The sequence below is a fragment of the Ctenopharyngodon idella genome, chromosome 10 (assembly GCF_019924925.1).
Source record: "Ctenopharyngodon idella isolate HZGC_01 chromosome 10, HZGC01, whole genome shotgun sequence".
NCBI classification, from domain to species: Eukaryota; Metazoa; Chordata; class Actinopteri; order Cypriniformes; family Xenocyprididae; genus Ctenopharyngodon; species Ctenopharyngodon idella.
Window position 1 is genome coordinate 1,867,287 of NC_067229.1, and position 22,714 is coordinate 1,890,000.

The 22,714-nt window shown below is 41.6% G+C and overlaps 1 protein-coding gene across 29 annotated transcripts in view; it reads right to left on the reverse strand.

The window, feature by feature from the left end:
- ptprsa (protein tyrosine phosphatase receptor type Sa) overlaps positions 1 to 22,714 on the reverse strand; it is a 202,554-nt gene that overhangs the window by 16,523 nt on the left and 163,317 nt on the right. For 9 of the 29 annotated variants that reach the window (XM_051907932.1, XM_051907928.1, XM_051907925.1 and 6 more), the window contains 11 exons: positions 19,523 to 20,116; positions 18,512 to 18,606; positions 18,141 to 18,394; positions 17,612 to 17,699; positions 16,949 to 17,176; positions 16,691 to 16,851; positions 13,779 to 13,894; positions 10,300 to 10,347; positions 6,369 to 6,466; positions 4,522 to 4,645; positions 2,120 to 2,322 (listed from right to left, as the gene is read on the reverse strand). In XM_051907932.1, the coding sequence (XP_051763892.1) occupies positions 2,120 to 2,322; positions 4,522 to 4,645; positions 6,369 to 6,466; positions 10,300 to 10,347; positions 13,779 to 13,894; positions 16,691 to 16,851; positions 16,949 to 17,176; positions 17,612 to 17,699; positions 18,141 to 18,394; positions 18,512 to 18,606; positions 19,523 to 20,116 (2,009 nt within the window). The remainder of the gene's footprint in view (positions 1 to 2,119; positions 2,323 to 4,521; positions 4,646 to 6,368; positions 6,467 to 10,299; positions 10,348 to 13,778; positions 13,895 to 16,690; positions 16,852 to 16,948; positions 17,177 to 17,611; positions 17,700 to 18,140; positions 18,395 to 18,511; positions 18,607 to 19,522; positions 20,117 to 22,714) is intronic. The other 20 variants (XM_051907929.1, XM_051907926.1, XM_051907938.1 and 17 more) reach the window with 9 other exon arrangements.

A 22,714-nucleotide genomic window follows, 5' to 3' on the forward strand; every position in this document is an offset into this window, starting at 1 on the left:
TCCGTACAGATTCACGGGGGTTCACACCTGCAATCACAAACCCTTCTCCTCTGCCCATGTCAGATCAATTACCCTGGAATAATGTTTTCCTTCCCGCCTCTGACACCTGGCACATTGACAGACCCCATGGCCCGCCACAGCCGAAATAAAGATTCACGCAATATGGAGCATGGCAAGCAGTCGGGCCGCCCCCGTGCCCTGATACGATGTGACAGCCCGCTGCTTCAAAAATGTGCAGGTTTAATGCGTTCTTTGCGCTTATGCTGCAGATTGAACAACTCACTCTGATCGCATCTGACAGAGCTCTAATACGCCATGTGGCGCCCGCTAAGATGGTGAGAGAGAGCAAGGGGGGTGTCCTGAGATACTGACTGAGTTTGCTGAGCCTGACAGTCTAGGGTGTGACGGAATCGTCTTCAATGAACTTCTGGACGTCACGGCTGAGGAAGTCTGCAAGATGAGGGCTTCTTAACTTCCTCTTTCTCTCTCTGTCTCTCTCTCTCTCTCCATTTTTTGTGGTAAATGAGCTGAACTGCCCGCTGATAGAGCCGAGACATGATTCCCAGGTTGTTATCGGAGAGCCTCTTTTTTTTATTTGCCTCCATTTTTCTTCATCCTTTTTTGCTCATTCATTCAACCGGCAATGGCATTTCAACTGGAATAATGTCAATTTGTTCAGTATGAAGCTCAGTCTTTTTAACAAGGGTAAAAGGCCTATTATATTTTTAGGGACTATTAGCTCTCTTCCACAACCTAGTGAGCTGCCTAGGTAGCTGTATTTTAAGGCATCACCGGCATGCTCCGTATGCAAAAGTTGTTTCAAAATGTAAGATTTGGCAAAACTGTAATGCTGCATGTTAATGTTGTCACGATACTGGAATTTCCAACTTCGATATGATACCCTGAAAAATATCGATATTCGATACCATGGGGAAAACTGCCATACAAATATAATTTATTATCTCATAATATTTTGATAATTTGGGTAATTTTGTTGTATTAGCTTTCACACGCAGCACAGGGAGGCTTTATTTGAATCGTCATACAAAAAAAAGAAAAAGAAAAAAAGACAAGAACAAATAAACAAATTGCAAATGATAGCACAAATAAATACAATAGAATAAAGTGACATGAAATAAACAGAAACAGAAATGAAAGTAGCAAATGTAAAATAACACTGGATAGTTTTCATTGTAAAAATTAAATATAGATTAATGCTTACAATTAAAAGGTACAAAATTTATTCAGTCAAAAACAGTGAGTGATTTTATCTTTATCTTTTGTTCTTTGATTAACATGACAGACAGCAGCAGGAATATTAGGCTGCTGTCACTTTAAGAACTTATGCACAGATCCAATATACTTTTACACAACTTGCGTTTTCTCTCAACTATTTACGTTCCAAAACTGACTGTATTTACCTGAATACTCGGCAAGATGAGCATTTTGACATAATTTTTTAATGTATTTGACTGTTTAAGCTCAATAAGCCACGAAAAATAACTCAATTTGGTACTCGCACGCTGTTTGAGGTGGTTTTATGAAAGCACCACTTATATAGATAGCGCACTTTTGGCATGAGCACAAAACCTGCGGGAATGACTAAAATTATGTGCAATACAAGCACTATTCAACCGGAGCAAATGAGACGAGTGAGTGAGAGGAGGAGGGTGTGTGTCAATTCGCCGTCTGAGAGAAGAGAGAGTGAGAACGCACAGCTGGTATTGGTGTATCGATACTGCAGAAAAGGAGTATTGGAACCATTTCAGATAATTCAGTATCAATACATATCATAATATCAAATATTTTTGACAATTCTACTGCATGTATTCTTAGTGGAGAATGCACCGCAAATTATATTTACTGTAAAGTATCAATAAATGTTCACCTAATTAAAAATTGACTGTCTATGTATACTGTTCCAAATCAGTCCATTATAAGGCTCTATTTTGGTGAGTTTGCTGCCAAGTAGGGAGCAATACAGCAAGCTAGTTTTTGAACAGAGCTAATAAGAGCTACATTTTTTTGACTTTTGATGTCAGGAGAATGATATTTACTACTATTCTGAAACAATCCTGTATTAAACCACAAATGCGGTGTGTTTTTTGACTAGCCTCACCCGTGACTTCTCCTCCAGTCTGGTCATCATGACCACGGTGGCGGCTCTTTGCTCCCACACCATCCTCCAGAAGTCTCCGAAGGTCTCTGGCAGCGGCCCCTGCGTGGCTATGTATGCATTCTGCTTCCTGTAGCCGTCGATGTAGTTAGCATTGATGTAGTCGCTTCCTGTGATACCTTGAAACGAAGCATGAAGGTTGGTAACTGTGAAAGTTAGAGTCAGAATGACAGAGACGTTCACTTTAAAAGGGACATATCATAAAAAGCAGGATTTTGAAATAAACTAATTTGATTGTTGGAACACAAAGCTAAAGCTATGTTTATGAGAAAAATATCAGAACATAAACACATGACCAATCAGCTTTATATACTGACATGTATGTAGTAAAGCGGCCCTGATTTCACATGAAAAAGCGAGTGTTAAATGTATAATAGCGCAGGCAGCTGGAAATGTTGTCTTGTAAAATTAACTTTTAGCTGTTTTTGGCACAAGAAAACTTGACTAACATTACGTGTTGACTTCAAAAGTGTGGTTTAATACCCCTGTTTCTAGACAGTTCCAAAATGGCTGACAATGTTGCTGTGTGAGTCTCTTAACTGGTGAAAAACTTGCTACTCCACTAACGTGATATACAGTCACAGTCTGGTTAGAGGCTATTGCAGAGCTTGTGACAGATATCCATCATAGAAAATAATCCCCAAGAAAGAAAAGCCATTGAGCCCCTTCACTGATTTTTTTCACTTCCTTCCAGCTTTTTCGGCCCTGTCTAGCTCTCTGAGGGCCGGCCAACAGCATCTGATTTAGGGCCAGATACTATACGATGGAATTAGGCTGGACTAGGACTAAATCAGCGAGCAGAACCCATGCCGGACCCCGTCTCGCTCTCTTTCTGCCATCGCTCTGGGCGGCCAGCAGTAAATCTCCCATAAAGCAGCCAAACATTCTCCCTTCTAAGCTCAGGATCCGTGAGGCAGCGGGAATATAAGTAAAGCCCTTGTGTGCCACTGATAGAGGTAACAATCTTAGGTCCTGAGACCACATAAATGTGGCCTTGGCCCTTGAAATTTGGGTCTAGTACTGGGTGCACCTTAAAGGTCCAGTCTTGGTCTGGGTACCAACATGCAATTCTTATAATCATCATAATAATATAGGTGATGTAAATATATATTTGTGATTTGATGTGTCATTTATGTAGCACAGGATGAATTATGCAACAAATTCAATACTTAATGTTAGGGGTTTGTTCAAATCCCTCAGTAGATGCAAATGCCATTAATTCTCTGAAACAAGTCACTTGTAATTACACTCGGGGTCCGCTTCAGACCTCTGGCAAAATAACCTACGAGAGGCATATTTAATTGTACAGTTTATCCAACACAAAAGCTTCAATCACAAACACAGGCCCGCGGTGCTAAATTGTTGTTTTCGTGCTTTAACAACGAACAATGAAACACTTGGCCGTGCTCATTTTCTAGCCCCCGCTACGTCGGAGAAAAAGACAAAATTAGCAATCAGGAGGAAAAAAGAATGCCATTAAAAGCCTCTTCCCCGTCTCACAAAGCGATCGCGGGAGTGTTTCGCTTTAGTCATAGCTAAGTGAACAGAGCACGGCTGCCTGCACGAATTGTTCCACCGCTGTGTCTAATGGCGAAATCACTGCACTGTAAAATGGAAATTTCGAACTTGATTAATTTATGCATTTATGGGCGCTGTCTTTGTGATGATTCTGTTACGCTGCGTTATTGCTCATCTAAATTGGGTCGTGGAGAAGTGTGGCGAAAATCAAGGTGATGCGACGACGAGGGAGGGAACCTGAGGGAAAAATAACTGTAAACAGCAAAAGAGAGCGTTGAGCACTGACAGTCGCCTCTGGATGGAAAAAATATGGGCGTTTTACCAACATAACAGCAGAATCTCTCCTGATTTTCCACTGACATTTTATGTTTCATCCAAAAGCTTGACAGCTTCCATACCTCAACTGAAGGCACTCTGGGATATGGCCGTGCACTATACCATTTGCCTTCTAGTTTAATTTTGACTGCTTGTGAATTATCTGACTCTTGTTTCTTATGTGTGCGTGACCAGACAATAAAATTGTGTGGGAAGGGGAGAAAGTAAATTGATTTATACGGATAAACACTATAAAAACGCATAATAAAGACATAAAATACTCCCAAATGCACATGCTAGATCAGGTTCTTCTGATAGAGATTTTAGGATCTTGCAGCAAAATAAATTTCTCTAAACAGCTTTTTTTTTTTAAGCCAGACGGATCTGTGGGGGCGACAACAAAGTTCAGTCATTCTGGAACCTTTACGTGCAACGTATTGAGACGGATTTCTTTGAAAAAAAAATCTGTGTGTGTGTGTGTGTGTGTGTGTGTATGTGCAGTTCTGCCCGACCTTCGATGGGCGCCAGGATTACGCGGGAGTGGTCGTAGGCGATGACGTTGGCGTATCGGTTCTTGGGTTTGTTGACCTCCAGGTTGGAATGCTCCCAGGTGAACTGCTGACCCGGATCGATGGACTGTGGAGAGAAAGTACGGAATGAAACCACCCTCAGGGCTTTTCCCAATCCCTCAGCATCATTGGCATGAATACTAATGTGAGAAGAGAGTGAGTTTGCATCCGCTAGAACATCAGAAGAAGGTGGAGAAACAGAGGAGAGTTCAACATTCAGAAAGCGGAGTTGAGTGAGGCCACGGAGGACTAAAACTAACGGAAACTGGCGGGTGGGAAAGAAATGAGAATCCTTCACAAAGCAGCTCAGATAAACATTCACAACAAGATAAAAGTCCTGCTCCTGTCGCAATCAGAGCGCACATTAAAGTGTAATTAAAAGCTGTCTGCTATCGTTTTAAAATATTCACGAGCATTCGGCCAGGTAGCTTTGTCGGGACCGTTATGTGGACAGTGAATAATAGCAAAGGAAACGCTGATAAAAGAGTCTGTTCCTTCCTGTGAGGGGGTGAATTATCTGGCGCCAGCAAGATAAATGCCACCACATTCCCAATATGAGAATTTCTGAATAAATATTCTATTCCCCTGTTGGGGTAATTTAGTATTCCATTATGATTCCGAGCCTGTTCTCGGGCAATGGCTCCGTCCCAGCTCTTCTAGCTTGAGGGATGTTTTCATTTAGACGACCGTCTTTGCATGCTGAAACTGGGACTAAATAACCCACAATGAGGGGTTTGATGTAACTGTTTACCCTGCGATGATTACAGGCACAAATAACAGAGCACGGATCCTCCACAGGTTGTCCGTGCTCTCAAACATGTCTCTCTTATCATCTACCCTGAAAACCGCCTGTGGGTTTTAACGCACAGTCTGGATTGGTTTGGTTCTGCTCCAAGCCAAATGCCAGACTGTGCTGTAACATAACGGATCACAAATGAACGGAAGCTTGATGCCATAATCCAGAGTTTGGTAATCCACAGCATGCTTTTGCATAACACCCAGCCCATATCCTCATATCTGACAAACTCTTTGCACCAAACCTCTTTTTCTGCTCCACATGAACGCCCTCCCATTTCAAAACTTGAACGCGATGAGCTTGTAATCACAACTTCAGAAGTGGGAATTATCAAATTTCCGATAGCACGTGAAGGCAGCATTATTCACGAAGCCAGAGCAGATCAAATTTCCAGTAGCAATTTATGAAACTCTTAAGCGAATTTCTGGTTGAAGGTAACTTTGCTGAATTACGCCATTGTTTACTCATGTTTTGCAGGTAGCGAGGTCAGAAACTAAATATTCAACAATCTCCTACTCAGGCTGCTTAAGAATGTCTTTCCTTCATTTGGTTAGCATATGCAGCTAATGCTAATCTATATGCTAAGCCAATGTCCCAAAAATGATAGAGGGTTGGCTCAACTCAAGCGTGCCCGTGTTCCTGCTGAGATATCAGGTCTGGCTCACGCTGGGAGCCATTTAAGATGGCATTAAGCCCCGGGGGTGTTGATGGCAGCGCTGCTGTAGCACGCTGAGATTTAAGATGGACGACGACATTTGCTCTATGCAAATGAAGGCTGATTCAGCAATGGTGAGGGCTAATCAGCAGCCGCTACATGTACGAGCCCAGCACTCCAAACAGAGACATCCGTGGCACGTGAGTAACTGCCATGTGAACAGTAAAAATCCTCTCAATCGGCATTGGTTTATCAGGAAAACCGACAGCTGCACCATTCTGAACAGCTAACAATATTTTTCGTAACACAAAATAGTATTTTTTGCTAAATATGCCGTACCTCGTACTCCTGGGAGAGCTTCAGGTTGTCGTTGGCCTTCAGTAGTTCCGTGTGCTCAGCTAGCTCCGAGATGGGTATGGGAGGGTGGTTCATCATACCTGTGGAAAGACAAGGTCAGTAAGGCCACCAGAGCCAAGAAAAGCAAAATCCCAAAAGTTGGTGGAGAAAGCGGGATCAGGGGTGGGGGAAGACACCCAAGCAGGTAAGACAATGAGGTGGGACTGGAGTGAGGAACAGTGGGTGATGTTAGGGACACAGTGTGACCAGGCCAGAGCTCTACATCATCAGTCCGTCCAATCAGGATCGTCCTAATACAGAAAAAAAAGAAACACTGCCTTTATACAGACAATATGAAGGAAAAGGACCTAAGGATGATTGCTAAGGTGCTACAAAACCCCCAGACCAATTACAACGCTGATAGGGGGTCAAATGGTTCCTAATAGCTTTGCAATATTGCCAAAGCAATGAAATATCTTCTTTTTCACTCCACTGTAGCTAAAACTGATGAGCACGAGGACACTCCATACACTTAGACAAACCATACATTTGTACTCAGCAGGCTAAGACAAATGAAATAATGCACTTGGTTGCCTGCAAGAAACCAAACAAATCTCCTCTCCAACCGAGTCACAGGAACAATAAATTGAAACAACCCCTAAGATCTGCCCTTGAGAAATATGTTCATGTCTGCAGAGCCGAAACATAATAGATTTAATCAAATGCAAAATCTGAAAACTTCTATTTCACCGAGGCGAGACGCAAGGCCAAAACCACAAGATTGAAGCTAGTCACCCTATGTATATTGTTCACAGCGATGGTGACGGGAATGAGGGAATGGTATCTAAACCAGGGGTGTGCAATCCTGCTACCAATAGGGTTTTTAGCTTGATCCCTTTAAGGTCTTAAGGGTCACCAGAAACATCCAGGCAGGAAAGTGGCCCTCCAGGAGCAGGATTGGACAACCCTGCCCTAACCATAACTCTAACCCTGTCAAGTAGGAAGTTCTGATACAAGCTCATATCTTGTATTTCACCAAAATGACTCATTTTCATGTCATTTATGGTCTTGCAAGAAAGAAATTCCAAAAACAAAATTTGGACTTACTGTTCTTACTTTTGTTGTCTTGCTGCTGTGGGGGGAAAATCTGGAATGCTTCCACACTAAACACGAAAAATATGAGCAAGCGAGTGGTAGAAAATACAATATTGCCTTTCCCTTGAGGAAACGTCTTGCCTAATATTTCTAGCAGCTTTCCTTTTGGCAGAAGCTTGCAATAATTTCCTTATGTAATCCTTCGTTTGAGTGATGATGGGAAATAAAGTTCTTGAGGTGCAGGGCTGATGATGGGGGTAATCAGGGTAAGGTAGGGGCTTTATTTGAGAGTTCTGGCCTGGGTTAAGATGACCCGATGGTACCGGTGCAAAGTGAAGTGCCGTGTTCTCTGCTTCAGTTCAGTCAAAGCTTAGCAAGCGTGTCACAGAAGCAGCCGCCCATGCTAACCCTGCAACAGCTTCCAAGACCTTTCCTCAAACAAGCACTAGTTAGCACATGTTTGCTCAGACAAAACAAAACAAAAAACCCTAGGCCTTGCTGTGGAGTTAATCTAGTTAATAATTAGTAATGGAACAAGGCAGAAAACAGACAAACTCGTCAACAAGCTGTTGCTGAGATGGACGCTAACTTATTTACAGAGGCCACTGGACTTTCGTTCATCGTCTACTTCAGAGGTCGAAAGTTGGCTAAATGTTGACATCTTCCTTCAAGAGTACTGTGATTTAATTAAGCATGAATAATCTGCATAATCACATTAGCCATGCTCAATTTGACCTCCAGTTGACACGTTTTTTTCTTCTCGAAATGTTGTATGCCGCAAATGACTTCGCTTGTGTTTGATTGAGATTGGACTTGCTAATTGGACGTTATGACACACACACACAAAAAAAAAAAAAACGACGCAAATGACCCATAATGCCACTCGAAAAGATGCCTTGAAAAAAGTTCTGGCTGTTAGTTTTCAGTATTTCTCTCAGAATAAAGCTAACCAAACTATGCTAATAACAGTAAAAATCACTTTTCCACTGCCAGTATGTGAGAATTTGCTGAATTTCCGGACGCTAACACTTTCGTTAGTCTTCAAATGTTATTTTCATCAGCCCGGCCAAGCTCTTAGAGATTGTCTGGAATCTGTTTTAACCTCTTAAGGTGAACCAAGGTAATGTATGCCAAAGCACTCTCGAAAAAGACGCGAAGGGCAACTTTGGCAAACAACCTGAGATCAGACCTGCATGCTAAATGACAACAGCCTCCGTAATGCAATGAGAAAGGCCATCTAGAGCCAATCGAAGCCCAACAAACTCTTCCCAATGTCAACCTATTCCTCAACTTTGCTCCGTGTCAACAACAATTACTCGTCTTCCATCTTTCTATTTCATAAACAAGCCGTTATTTGTTTGTTCTCAGGAATTTTCTCTCTGCAAGACGTAAAAAACAATTACATTTAATCCGATTGGGGTGCAAAAATGCTTTAACCTCTGCCGATGACACAAAGTTGTCATTGTTATCAAAATGTTGTATGTATTTGCTGTACTAGGGGTGTCAATCAATTAAAACTGCACATCAACATTTACTAAGAAAACCCCAAACTCATTAAACTCATTACATTTTAGTGAATGCAATAGACATTACAAACAAGGCATTATGTACATGACTATCACTATTTTTTGTTTTTTATAATTAACCACATTCAATTTCAAGTATCTATGCAAAAAATGCTAAAAAAGTCTATTTCAAGTCTGTTTAAACAAGGTATATAACTCTTTCAAGGGCAAATTCCTGTTGCTGTTCATTTTCTATCTGCTCTCTCTGCCAGGATTTTTGCGTCTTCACCGTGGAGTCTTTTTATCCCGTGCAATCAAGCTCAAGATCACTGAGCGAGAGAGAAGCAAACTGTCTAATTACATATTTTCAGTCTCTTATTTGCGCTTGACAGGTGATGCAAATAACAAATCCTTTTGATATCCTCTGCCGCTGTTCGCGAAACGATTTTATGCGATTGTTCATTTACATATAAAAGGAAAAACGCTTGCTATATTTTCACATAAAAACAACAAAAAAAAGGGAGCCGTGTTTCTCTTTCCTCTGCCTCGCTGGGGGGCAGGAGGGATGTATCAAATGTCGGACTATTGTTTGCGGAGGGTTTAATTAATTCGACTCGTTATCTCTGCCTGCAGAACGACCCTATCGGTGAACAGCGGAATGGGGGGCCGAACGGACAGCTGAGCTGGAGGGGCGGGAAATGTGTGGAGACCTGTGTAAAAATTATACAGCTGTACATCATCAGCTGTGACTGCAGTGCTTTTACTGTGGATTAATAGAGTGCAGCCAACAGCCTGGAAGAACAAAGCAATCGACAAGCAGAAATACTGAACAAATTAAAAAGGAAAAATCAAAAGCCGTGTTACGAATGAAAGTTAAAAGCAGTCATAATTAAGATGAAACAGTTAACTGCATTTGCATTTTAACTTACTACAGATGCAGAACAAAGGTCTAGGATATATACAAGACATGTTATGAACTTTCTATGCTTCATGTTGGCTAACATTATGTCTTTTAAGCAACAGAAATCAAATAAAAAAGGGTAGGAAAAATGCTATTATTTACTTTATTTTATCCTAAATCATGCACCTCATATAGGAAAAGCAATTGCTAATGAGATACAGTCTTAGGTTTCATTTGAGGTACGACTCCTTTTAACTTTCCCAGGGTTACAGGAGTGAACATTAGCGCAGATCCGGCAGTTTGTGAAGGGAGGGAAAAAAAAGTCATATGCAAATGTAGTCGGAGAACACAACCCATTATTTCGGATGTGGGGCAGACGCATTAAAAAAAGATAAGAAAACACCAAAGCTCAGCGCGAGATGTGAGCACTAACTTTCATAGTCAAAACCGGCTTCACTGACAGGACTGCTTAGACCCGAATCTGTGAAAAACAGCAAACACCAAAAATAAAATAAAAGCATCCTTTTTAAATGCACTGATAATTAGTTGAGAACAAAATCTTGAAATGGACTGAAATAAATGGGAAAAATGCAAGGAAATTAATGAGCAGAACATAAAACTTCTCCTTTATACATTTGCTCCCTCTAATTAATTTTTTAAACTATATTGTGCATTTTTAAACAGGCAGGAGAACGGACCACCCCTGCTTTGAATGAAGGCGGTAATCCTCGTGAGGGTCCTCGATGTTGGATCCGACGCCAAGCAGTCTGTCAGACAGTGAAAGTAGGACACTCACTCATATATCAGCCATCCTTCATCCAACTTCAGAGCCGCTGATGTTTGTTAGACATACAGAATGACGCTAAGAACCGCTGGAGATACTGTTTACACAGCGACGCAATTTGAAAAGTCTGACATTAAGATACAAACATTTCACTATAGCATCCACCCGACTCCATGGTGGTTTTTCAAAGAATAAATTCTCAAAATATCAGATGGCAGCGCCGATCGAGCGGTAAAACGACATACGGTCACTGTTTAGTGCTCGACGTCTGTCCAGCTGTCTGGAGAGTGAGCGGAAGAGGAATGTCTTTAACTTCTGTTGTCGAGGTCTGAACCATCTGTGAAGACTTTAGGCACACGACACCTATGCAGACGGGCCAGATTAACACGTTAGCAAGTGGATCACATTTGAATTAGCATTATAATTAGCATTGTAAGTACAGTTTAGAGAACAAAAGTGAAACGTACTTTTTATGCTGCACGTTGGCTAACATGACTGTTGTCAATAAAAAATATAGGAAAAAGAGGATTATTTATTATATATGTTTATTTATGTATGTTTTATTGGTGGTCATGTTTGCATTATCCAAAACTGTATAGATTTATTAATTCGACAGTCATATCGGTTATCATTTGTAACATAAGAATAGTTATCGGTTATTTATATCTGCCAAAATTTCTATATCGGTGCATTGGTATTGGTAATACTAAAAATAAAGGTTAACACTTTATTGAGTGGATGAATTAGCATTATAATTCAGGAGTATTATTATAATTAGCATTATAAATAGGAATTCATAAAACATACAGGAAAAAAGGATTATTTATTTATGTTTATTTATTTATTCATCTTTTATTGGTGACCATGTTTGCATCAATCAAAATAAAAAAGGCAAACCTGTAAAAATTTATAAATTCGACAGTCATATCGGTTATCATTCGTAACATATGAATATTTATCGGTTATCTATATCTGCCAAAATATCTATATCGGTGCATTGGTAATAGCAGAAATTATTTAATACTTTATTGAGTGGATGAATTATCATTGTAATTCAGGATTAATATTATAATTAGCATTATAAATATGAATGCATAAAACATATGCAGGAAAAAAATAGGATTATTATATTTTTAAGTTTATTTATTTATTATTTATGTACTGTATGTATGTTTTATTGGTGGTCAAGTTTGCATTAGCCAAAATAAAAATATAAAAAAGGCAAAACTGTACAGATTTATAAATTTGACAGTCATATCGGTTATCATTTGTAACATAAAAATAGTTATCGGTTATTTATATCTGCCAAAATATATATATCAGTGCATTGGTATTAGCAGAAATTAAGGTTAATACTTTATTGAGTGGATGAATTATCATTATAATTCAGGATTAATATTAATGATTACCATTATAAATAGAATGCATAGTATACTGGTGACCATAAAAAAAAAATATTGATTGTTTGTATCTGCAAAAATAAATAATAATATTAAACATTACTACAGATGATTGTTATCAAAAAATGATTCATTGAAATAATTAAAATAATAAAAAAAAACATTAAAACAATTATTAAAATAATTATCGGTTATTGTTTTAAAATGTCTAAATCAGTGCATCGCCTTAATTTTAAAATCAATGAGGCAAAAAAATCAATGATGTGTGTCAAGATTTTTGCAATCAGCCTAAAAGATGACGAGACTTATAAATCTTTTACAGACAATTTATCACAGGCTTGGAAAAACAGTGAGCGGTGTGTGTTTGCTTATCGTGTTGAATTGAACAGTTTGCTAATAAAAATGTTTGTGTTCTAAAACACTTAATACCCATGCAGACAGACTAAAGAGGAGGCAGAAGAATTGAGCACAGTCTGACCCTAAATGTGTTACGAAACAAACAGAATGTCAGTGTCTTGTCTCATTAGGATAAGCGCAGTGGTTGAGCCCCGCGTTGGGCGCCATATGTGCCAGTCATCCAAGTGAACTGAAGTGTGCTCCTTTGAACAATGGCCCCTATTAGCTAATGGAAATGTCGCAAATGTTTCCCCGTCCCAGTTAATTGGGCTAAAATGTCCGCTTAAATAAAAATTCACCAAGCAAAGAGATAATGACATCCAGCGCTTAAAAAGAACAACGTCGCGTCACAAATTGAACGCTCCTCAATTAATAAAGTCCAACGAGGACGACTTCAACGAGGAGAACCTCTGATAGTGTTGAAGCAGACGGAAAAGGCGAGAAATAAGATGAAAGCATGCCGGGCTCATTTCAGATGTGTTATTAGGCGGCTACTGGAAAGATGCCCCACAATGGACAGGTGATTATGGGAAATGAGGTGGCGATAGCGGCTTTCTTGCTTTCTCCACCTCCATTTCTCATCCGGCTCTCGTTTTATCCCCGCTGTAGGAGGAGAGCTCTCGGCAGAGGCCGCGTTATGACCTCCTCGGGCAGCCGCGGCGAGATTACCGCCTTTGAAACAAGAGCTGTTTGATGGGGAGACGCCGAGAGCGGACAGAAGAGAGACGCCTTCGACGAATTCACTTCAAGGAGCCACGGAGAAATGTCAGACTAGGTTTAGCGTCCAAAGCCAGCGAAAATGAGAACGCTCTTTGAACTGGAGGATTTGGAGGAGACAAAAGATTGTCTGCTTTTGAATGAGTCGCGGCGAGACAAGGATGGCGACGGCAAATACATCTCTGAAACAACCTGGACATTGGATTTCGTTCAGAGTTGGAGGAATGTTGTAAGCAACCCCTGAACCAAATACAAAATAAAAATGATTGACAGGCTATACACAATTATTAACTAATAAACCGCATCAGTAGAGATGCAAATTAGAAATAGCAGCAGGTGCACCTGAAATTGACAGTTAAATTAAAGTTAATTGACAATATTTGTCACTCTTGCGCACTTCAAAATGAATACGTGTTTGAAAGGAGAATATTAAAATATTGTCAAAAAGGATGTATTTTCTTCATGCAAAATATAGTTCTTTAGTTTTTTCTTTGGATTTGAAGGGTGAAATATGACCTATAAATAAATATGACAAGTTTCATGAGATGAAGCAGTTTACAGTCAGAGAAAAGTTCTTGTTTAAAGTAATCAGATTGTCTGTTCGTGTGCATATACCTGGGGTTTGGAAGTTGATTCGTCTCATCTCTACGGGATCTGTGGGGTGGTGAGGGGTGATTTCGGCGTTGTTCAGCATGCACTTTGTCCGTGGCTCTGACTCTTTCCGTTTGCTGCTTTAAAAAAGGAAAGAAATACATGGAGACTAAATGAAAACTGACAAATGAGTCATAAAACAAGTAAACCAAATCACAAAATGAACACCCAGTGTTTTCTGACCGACTCAGTTCATAATTCAGATCAACGACTTCATAATTCAGATAAATGACTTTTGAATGATTCTTCAATCAGTTTGACTGATTCAATAAACATCTATGTCTATCTACACTGATCAGGCATAACATTATGACCACCTTCCTAATATTGTGTTGGTCCCCCTTTTGCTGCCAAAACAGCCCTGACCTGTCGAAGCATGGACTCCACTAGACCCTGAAGGTGTGCTGTGGTATCTGCACCAAGATGGTGGTGGACAGGGGTCAGCATGGGCACCCTGACTGGCCTGCGTCTATGCAGCCCCATACGCCTCAAACTGTGATGCACTGTGTATTCTGACACCTTTCTATCAGAACCAGCATTAACTTCTTGAGCAATTTGAGCTACAGTAGCTCGTCTGTTGGATTGGACCACACGGGCCAGCCTTCGCTCCCCACGTGCATCAATGAGCCTTGGCCGCCCATGACCCTGTCGCCGGTTCACCACTGTTCCTTCCTTGGAGCACTTTGGATAGATACTGACCACTGCAGACCGGGAACACCCCACAAGAGCTGCAGTTTTGGAGATGCTCTGACCCAGTCGTCTATCCATCACAATTTGGTCCTTGTCAAACTCGCTCAAATCCTTACGCTTGCCCATTTTTCCTGCTTCTAACACATCAACTTTGAGGACAAAATGTTCACTTGCTGCCTAATATATCCACCCACTAACAGGTGCCGTGATGAAGAGATAATCAGTGTTATTCACTTCACCTGTCAGTGCTCATAATGTTATGCCTAATCGGTGTATATATGTATATAGTGCAGAAAACACTGTGTTTATAGTTTATATAGAGGAAGCTAGATGCTAACACAAACAAAGCTATGTCCACACACAACACAGCCGAGAGGCACATTGCTCGAATCCGCTATTTCATTTTTTCTGCCATCTAATTAAAACTTGCTTTTATGCTGAGGCAGGTTGTTTTCTTTTGCCCCCTTGAAAACAGCAATAAAGTACTGCTAAGCCTTACCTGTCAGGCTTGCTGCTTCCGAAGAAAGCATTGAAGTGAAATAAATATATAAAAGGGAGAAAACACAACAAGAGAACAAGGGAGAGGAGAGAGGGGAAAAAATCAATAGAGTGCATTTAAATTCACAGGGCAGGCTAGCGGTGCCAGATTAGACTCATCTGCATTTGGACAGACCTGTAAAAGATGTGTGTTTGCGCCCACCGGGGGGCTATACGATCTCCAGACACTGGAGGTCAAACTCAAGGTCCTGCTGAGGGAGGAAATACTAGCCAGGAGTCGTCTGCTTTTAACCTCATTCGTGAGGTGCTAATGAGGAATAGCTTCCCTTTGAGTTTGAGCACGTTTGCATGCTAAAAGTCAAAGCGGTCTGCTTTGGCCATCCTCTGAAGCTAATAGCTATTAGCCATCACCTCATTAAATTTTGATAAGATCGAATTGATTGCTCTCCTCAGCTCTACTTTGAACTTCTCCAAACTATGCTAACGGCTGAGGGCAACATTTCTAATATAAGATTAAATCGTTCTTTTAGCATTACTTCACCTCATAATGAATTTAAAGTGTGTTTGTTTGAAAATAGTTCCACCTACTTGTTATATAAAGAACTGAAATGAAAATCTGTGACTGAAAACGAAATTTATAACAAATTATATTGATGCACCGATGTATTGGCCAATAATCGGTATTGGCCGATAAAAGCAATTATTTTCACTATCGGCCATCTGTCAGTTGTTTAAAAACAGCCGATGATCAGGGCCGATTACATCCTGTCAAGCAAATAGGGGTGGGAAAACAGTCTTATGTTCAGACTGCAACTCATACTGTGTCTGAAGAAAATCTCTCATGTTGAATTTAGGGCAAGTTAATGCAACAATAAACCATTAACAGTTAAAAATAGCGACGTTAAAGCAGGCTTTATATGACCCTATGAATCACCCGTAGTTCAAACCACGGTTGCCAGGTCCGCGGTTTTCCCCTACACCAAACATTATTTGTTGTGAGTATCCCATCCAATAATCGCAAAGAGCTTTGTGCGTTGTTTCTTCTGATAAGAAACAAAGTCTCAGCTTTCAAATTTTGTCCATTTTATCACGAAATTCAAACAACTAACAAACAGCATTTTGACGCTCTTAAATGTGGCGTGTCAGATCACTGTAATGGCTCAGTTCAAGCGGCAGTGCAAAGCACAAGTATTTTCTTCCACTTTACTACAGCACAAAAAACATGCATGAACATCAGAAAGTATGTTAAAAGATACAGTACAACTTACCGAAAACCATATCATGTCTCCATGAAGACAAGTGCTTATGAAACTACCTTATGTGCAACTGAGTTGCATTCAAACAATTCAGTTTTTGAGTGTAATTATTATATATCTTAAAAAAGGCAGTTGAAATAGCTCTGTTGTTAATTTTAATCTCTAATATTAATGTAACAAATGAGAGGTTTCCCTGTATAGTTTGCAGCATTATTTGGGTGAGATTTTTTTCCTTAAGAAAATCAAACTATCAGTATCAGCAGATCTCATTCTTAATAAGAAATTTAGTATTGGTGCATCTCTACTTATAATAATATCTAAAATATATTTGTAAATGTATTAGGTCAAATATCCCATATTTGCTGGTACTGTAAATGGTAAGGAAAAACAATTTTTTTTTTTAATTCATTATAACGTCAAAAGTCCACTCACTTCTTATAGAGGAGAATCGCAATAACAATACAGATTATGAAGACCACAGCGAGAACGGGTCCCACCACCCAGATGAGTCCGTCCCCTCCCGTATCTATAGGCTGAGGGTCCACGTCAGGAGCTGTGATTGGGTCTGTGTAGGGGCTGGACGCAAACGATTTCTGCACAAGAGAAAATGGTTAACAGTTGGTTGTCATAACATATCAAAACACCAATTTGTGATAGATTAAAAAGGCTTTTTCTTTATATTTTACTCACCCCTCCAGTGGTGTTAAGCTCAGCTAGGATGAAGAACACATATTCCTGCCCAGGGTCCAGAGGCCTGTTTTCAAAGCCGCTGTGCACTCTCTGGTCACCCAGGGTGAAGGACGGCGGCATGGATGAGGGCTTGAAGCTGGCAGCGATGTAGGGCCGCTTCCCGTCCACCTGCTTGAGCTGACGGGTGGTTCTAGCGTGACGCTGACTGAGTCTTCTGTCACCCAACAGCTGTGGGAGAAAAGACTGCTTGAGAAAAACTGAAACCAGCATCTAAAACACAACATATCTACCATATCAAAAACCAAATCAACATTCGTACTCTCAAGCAGTGCTAATAAGCAGTGCTTGTGCACTGATGCTAAACAAAATGGGCTATCTACTTTAAAAAACAAACAAAAAACAATTAATTTGGAAATCACATTGAATAAAATAATATATAAACAGAATACAGGCACCCTTGGGCCATCCACAGCTCAAGGTCAAGTGGCCAAGCGTGGCAGTTTGCCAGCGGGTAGGGATGAGAGCTGTGTAATTGTCCCCTCTCCCTGACAAACCCCTGGGGAACATTCCCACAATGCTCCTGTGAGAACACTTTCCACATCTCTGGCTCCACTGTCTCTGCGACACAAGGACAAAGACTTGAAGAAAAAAGGGAATGTTCACCTCTTCTAAGTCCAGCTCATCTGGGTTCTTAAGGTGTCTGATAGGTCCTCTCCCCTTCTTCAGAGGAACCACCACAACATAGATTAACCTGCAAGAGGTCAAGACGGTGCATAAAACAAAGAATTCTCCCCACATAAAAAACAGTAGTATTATAAAAATATTAGGCTGAAAAAAAAAAAAAAATCTACTTTTCCATATCTTTCAGAGCATAAAAATGGGAATATCTAGCTAAATGATTTCAAATAAAACCTGAAAAATACCTCACGCAAACATGTGAACGCAAACGCTTCAAACACATTTCTTTACTCAAGTATGTACTGCATTCTCAGTGTGGCCACAAGGGGCACTACAGCGAACAATAGACAACAACAATAGTGCAATCCGTCTTCTACTGTCAGTTTTCTCTATCAGCTCAATTACTGTCATGGCTCCATCATCAACACTGTGAAAGGACTCCACGCTAATCTTTGCATTCGTATACTTGCGTAGAGTGCGTTTCTAGCCTAGGACAGTGTACGGTTTTCCTCACTTGATCAAGTCTTTGTTTTCCAGCGGTGGGAAGACAATGGTCAGCGTACTGTCTGGCTCTCTTTTCAGATCCAACTCAGGCTTTCGAACCAGAATAGGTGGTGCCGTTCGGGCGATGAGCTTGTGTTTGGGTCCACCGTCGCTGCTCTCCTGGCAGGTGATTCTGAACTCATAGGTGACGTTGGGTCGCAAGTTGGTGATGAGAGTTTTGGTCATTCTAGCATCAATGTCAACCTTCTGCCGGTTGTACTCGATCTGTGGAAGAATGTGCGTGGATAAATTGTTCACAAAACACGTAAATTGAATCAGAGTCTGGCAGGTACTCATTTGAACCGGATGGACAAAACTGATCACGCAACAGGAATTGCTTACCATGCAGCGGTACGGGAAACGGCTATCGGAAAACTTCCAGGTCAACAGTACCGTGGTCTTGGTGACCAGCTTCACAGTGAAGTTCTTAGGAACATCTGTCCAGAGGTAAATGGAGGAAACAAATTGAGAAAAACACTTTAGAAATGGAAAAAATACAGGAAAACTGAAGGGAAAGAAGGCTGATAGAATGTTCGGCGTTTGCGACCATTTTTCTTTTTTCCCCCAAGGGAAAGGGGCTTTGGTCCCTCGGAGTGAGCGGAGTGTGGCGTTAGCTGTGAAGGGGAGGGAGGGAGGCGCTCAGTTGGGACAAACAGCACACTAGACTGGACTGGTGAACACAGAACCACAGGATCGCACAGTACTCTGCCTGTCCTGGCCCGGCAGTGCCGCCCCAACAAGAACATTTGGCAAGCAGTTCCCATAATCCCCCCTGAATGCTTCCAGAATAGCTGAACCCACATTATGTTTGAGTAACCCTCTGCTGCATACTCTCAAATTTGGATAGGCACTGCCGTGGCAGAAAGCCCGACAGGAACGAGGACAAACCCCAAACACAATTGTCATGCCCACACTTGTTAGCAGTGCATCATGGGACGCCATGCTTCAAACCATCCCAGTGTGGGAGTGGGGGGAGGGGAAAGGTGAGTACAGAAAAGAGGAAAACCAAAAATAAATAAGAAAAACCCAAACAAAGTAAACAAATGTGCCTAGTTCCACTTCAGCTTTGGGATCTCCTTGACGTGGTTCTCGCCTACCCTTGATACTAGGGAAATTTTGTGGTTAGATGAGTGAATGTGCTGGGCGTGTCTGACCAACCGGCACTTACCTCGCAAAAATTGACGCTCCTCCCCTTTCAAAACTGACTGACTTTAGCTTACTGACTTATTTTACCTTGTTGTGGGGGAGGGTGTTAGTGAGGTATGTGGCTCCCAGAGAACTTTATATAATCGGGTGTAGGTGCTTGCATTGTAGAGGTTTGTCCCTTGAGGCGGGGAAATGAGCAACCCCTACCTGCTTCATAGGCCACTGTTCGATACTGGATCGGTGGGCTGTAGGGCCCTGGACCTACACTGGTGTGCGCTCGGATTTTCACATCATACACTGCGTTGGGTCTCAGGCTGTTGAGGGTGTAGCTGTTCTCGCTTGCCGGCAGACGCAGTTCCTTGGGTCCGCCAGCCGTTCCCGCCTCCTGGTAGGCCAGTGTGTATTCCGTTATAGCACCGTTGCGCTCCGCTAGCACCGGAGGCAGCCAGGAGAACTGGACTGAGCAGCAGGTGATGTTGGACCCTTCGGTTATTTGAGGATACCCTCGAGGAACCTCTTCCGGGACTCTCAGTTCTCGTGTAGCCTCTTCGCCAAATCCCGATCTGGACTTGGCGGACACTTTGAACACATACGTGGCCCCACGGTGGATATTGCTAATGGAATATTCGAGCTCCTGAGGGCTGAACTCCAGTGTGGCCAGTGGGCTTACATCTTTTCGGCCAAACTGCAGCCGATAGCCCTGCACCTCGAGACCCGGAGCGATGAATTCTGGGGGTTGCCAGCGCACTAATGCAGTAGTCTCTGAGTTTTGGTTGACGGAGAGAAAAGGAGGCCCCGGCACTGCAGAGAGAGAGAGAGAGAGAGAGAGAGAGAGAGAAAGAAGAGAGGAACGTTACATTAAGTTCAAATGAACCGTATCTCACTTAAGTTTGCTATATCAAAACCAAATGTCTTTTCATCCTGTTACTCCCTACTAAAGAAAAGGCACCTGAAACAACTTTAAAAGGATTACAAACCCATTTCCTTTAAAGTACAGTTACATAAGCATGTATTTATTGTGCAAAGTGCCATAAAGGCGTTAACAACACATATATACTCCATAAGTGCAAATGTGTCTAAATCACAGTCTTACATCCGAACAGCCTGTTTTGAGAATATTTTAAGTTAACAGAAGTGACTAGATGATTGTTGAACAGATCACTGGCTAAAAGATGGTGGGTTAACTGCCATATGATAGAGAAGGAGAGCACACAGGAGGATAAATGACTCCAGGAAAAAAAGGAGAGCTGATGAAGGTGACGGGGAAACATGGCAATCTGCCGCAGCGAGAGGACAACGAGGGTCAGAGTCGGCGTGATTGTAGCCCGCTTCCCCTCGCCAACAGCACTCCAGTCCACTCCACTGGACGACACACAATCCTCTCCACAGGACCACAGGCACGTTTCCCATTAGGCCTTGCATTAACGGCCACTGTTGACCCACAGCCACTGATTAAGATAGGATTGCGTTTCACGCTCACACCCTCCCCTTCCTACTTCCCTCTCTGTCCTTCTCATCTTCAGCAGAGGAGAAGCACCAGAGCTGCTGCGAAAAAGAACAAAATAAAATAACCTTCAGCTAACATGCAATTAACCTGCCGACAGGAGTTACAGTGAGTTATATTAGGCGTATAAAGCACGACTGCCAGCTGACATGACTTAGCCCTGAGAAAACTGCAGCGCTGCATTCTGGGTCGAACTGATATCAAAATATACAAAAGACAAGGGCAAAACTGACCAAATATGTCTGAATATAACCGTCCGACTTAATGTCCTCAGCACAGGATGACAAAAGGTCAAAATAATTAAAAGTTTTTGATTAATTATTTCTAGTGTACTGTAGAAAAATTAAAGGAACATACCACAAGAAACCATATTTTACAGCGATTTTACCATGGTGAAGGTATGTAGGCACATAAGCATGATGCAAAGCATTTCATGGCTTATAAAGCGAATAGACACAAATGTTCAGTAAATAATCACGTGTTAATTATTGCGATAAACAATTCTTCCAATTATATCACCTATTTTATGGCATCTCTTTCTTAAAACGTTAACTAATCAAATCAGATTTTTAGAAAATGAATAACTAATGATAAATCACAATAAATAAAATTGGCTTATAGTTGCCATGCAACGTAACACCTAATATAGATTTCAAACACAGCTGATTCAATCTAATTTTAGAGCTGGAACACCACAATGCCTGTTTGTAATCCCATAATCCAAAAAATGCAGTTTACAGAAAGTTCAACTCCATGCCACAGTATCCTGGCATCAGACGCTATTAGACAAGAAGCTCCAGAGACCAACGAGGAGCTTCACTCTCCACAATCAGGACTGGAGCAAGTGGCCCTAAGTGGACCAATTAATTGAAGAGAATAACCACAGTGCCGGGAGGATTGTGAGTCATCCAGACTCTCTGGTCCCCGAGCCGTGGCGGCCGTCCAAGCGGGCACTCGTGAAGAACACCTCCAGCCTCTGCATTAGCATGCAATCTGCTCATCTCCCACAAGGATGAAGGGAGACAGGAGGAAATTAAAAACAGGAAGGCTTGTACTTGATCGGAATCTGGCCTAGGGACGTCTAAACCTAAATACGCTGCAGTTTGCGTTTAATGCACATGGAATCGCGAATGATAAGGCGTATTAGCGACGAAGGGTTTGACAGCGCACACATCAATCAGTCTGTCGGCTCCGAAACGAGAACAGAATCAATCATTTCCATGTCGTTCCTCTTGGACAACAGGCAGCATCAATTAGATCGATACAAGGACATCTGCTTTGAGATCAAGGCGCGGTTAACCGATAACGCAGCTCTTTGAATGCAACATTAATAATGTTCATCAATATGGCTGACACATACTTCAACATGACACAAAAATTGACAAATTTTTATTATTTCTTTTTTTGGATTTGTACCAGTGTTATTCTAGTATCTTTGATATACTATTATACACTGATCAAGCATAACATTATGACCACCTTCCTAATATTGTGTTGGTCCCCCTTTTGCTGCCAAAACAGCCCTGACCCGTCAAGGCATGGACTCCTCTAGACCCCTGAAGGTGTGCTGTGGTATCTGGCACCAAGATGTTCGCAGCAGATCCTTTAAGTCCTGTAAGTTGCGAGGTGGAGCCTCCGTGGATCGGCGATGGACAGGGGTCAGCATGGGCACCCTGACTGGTCTGCGTCTATGCAGCCCCATACGCAACAAACTGATGCACTGTGTATTCTGACACCTTTCTATCAGAACCAGCATTAACTTCTTGAGTAATTTGAGCTACAGTAGCTCAGATCGGATCACAAGGGCCAGCCTTCGCTCCCCACGTGCATCAATGAGCCTTGGCAGTGTTCCTTGGAGCACTTTTGATAGATACTGACCACTGCAGACCGGGAAC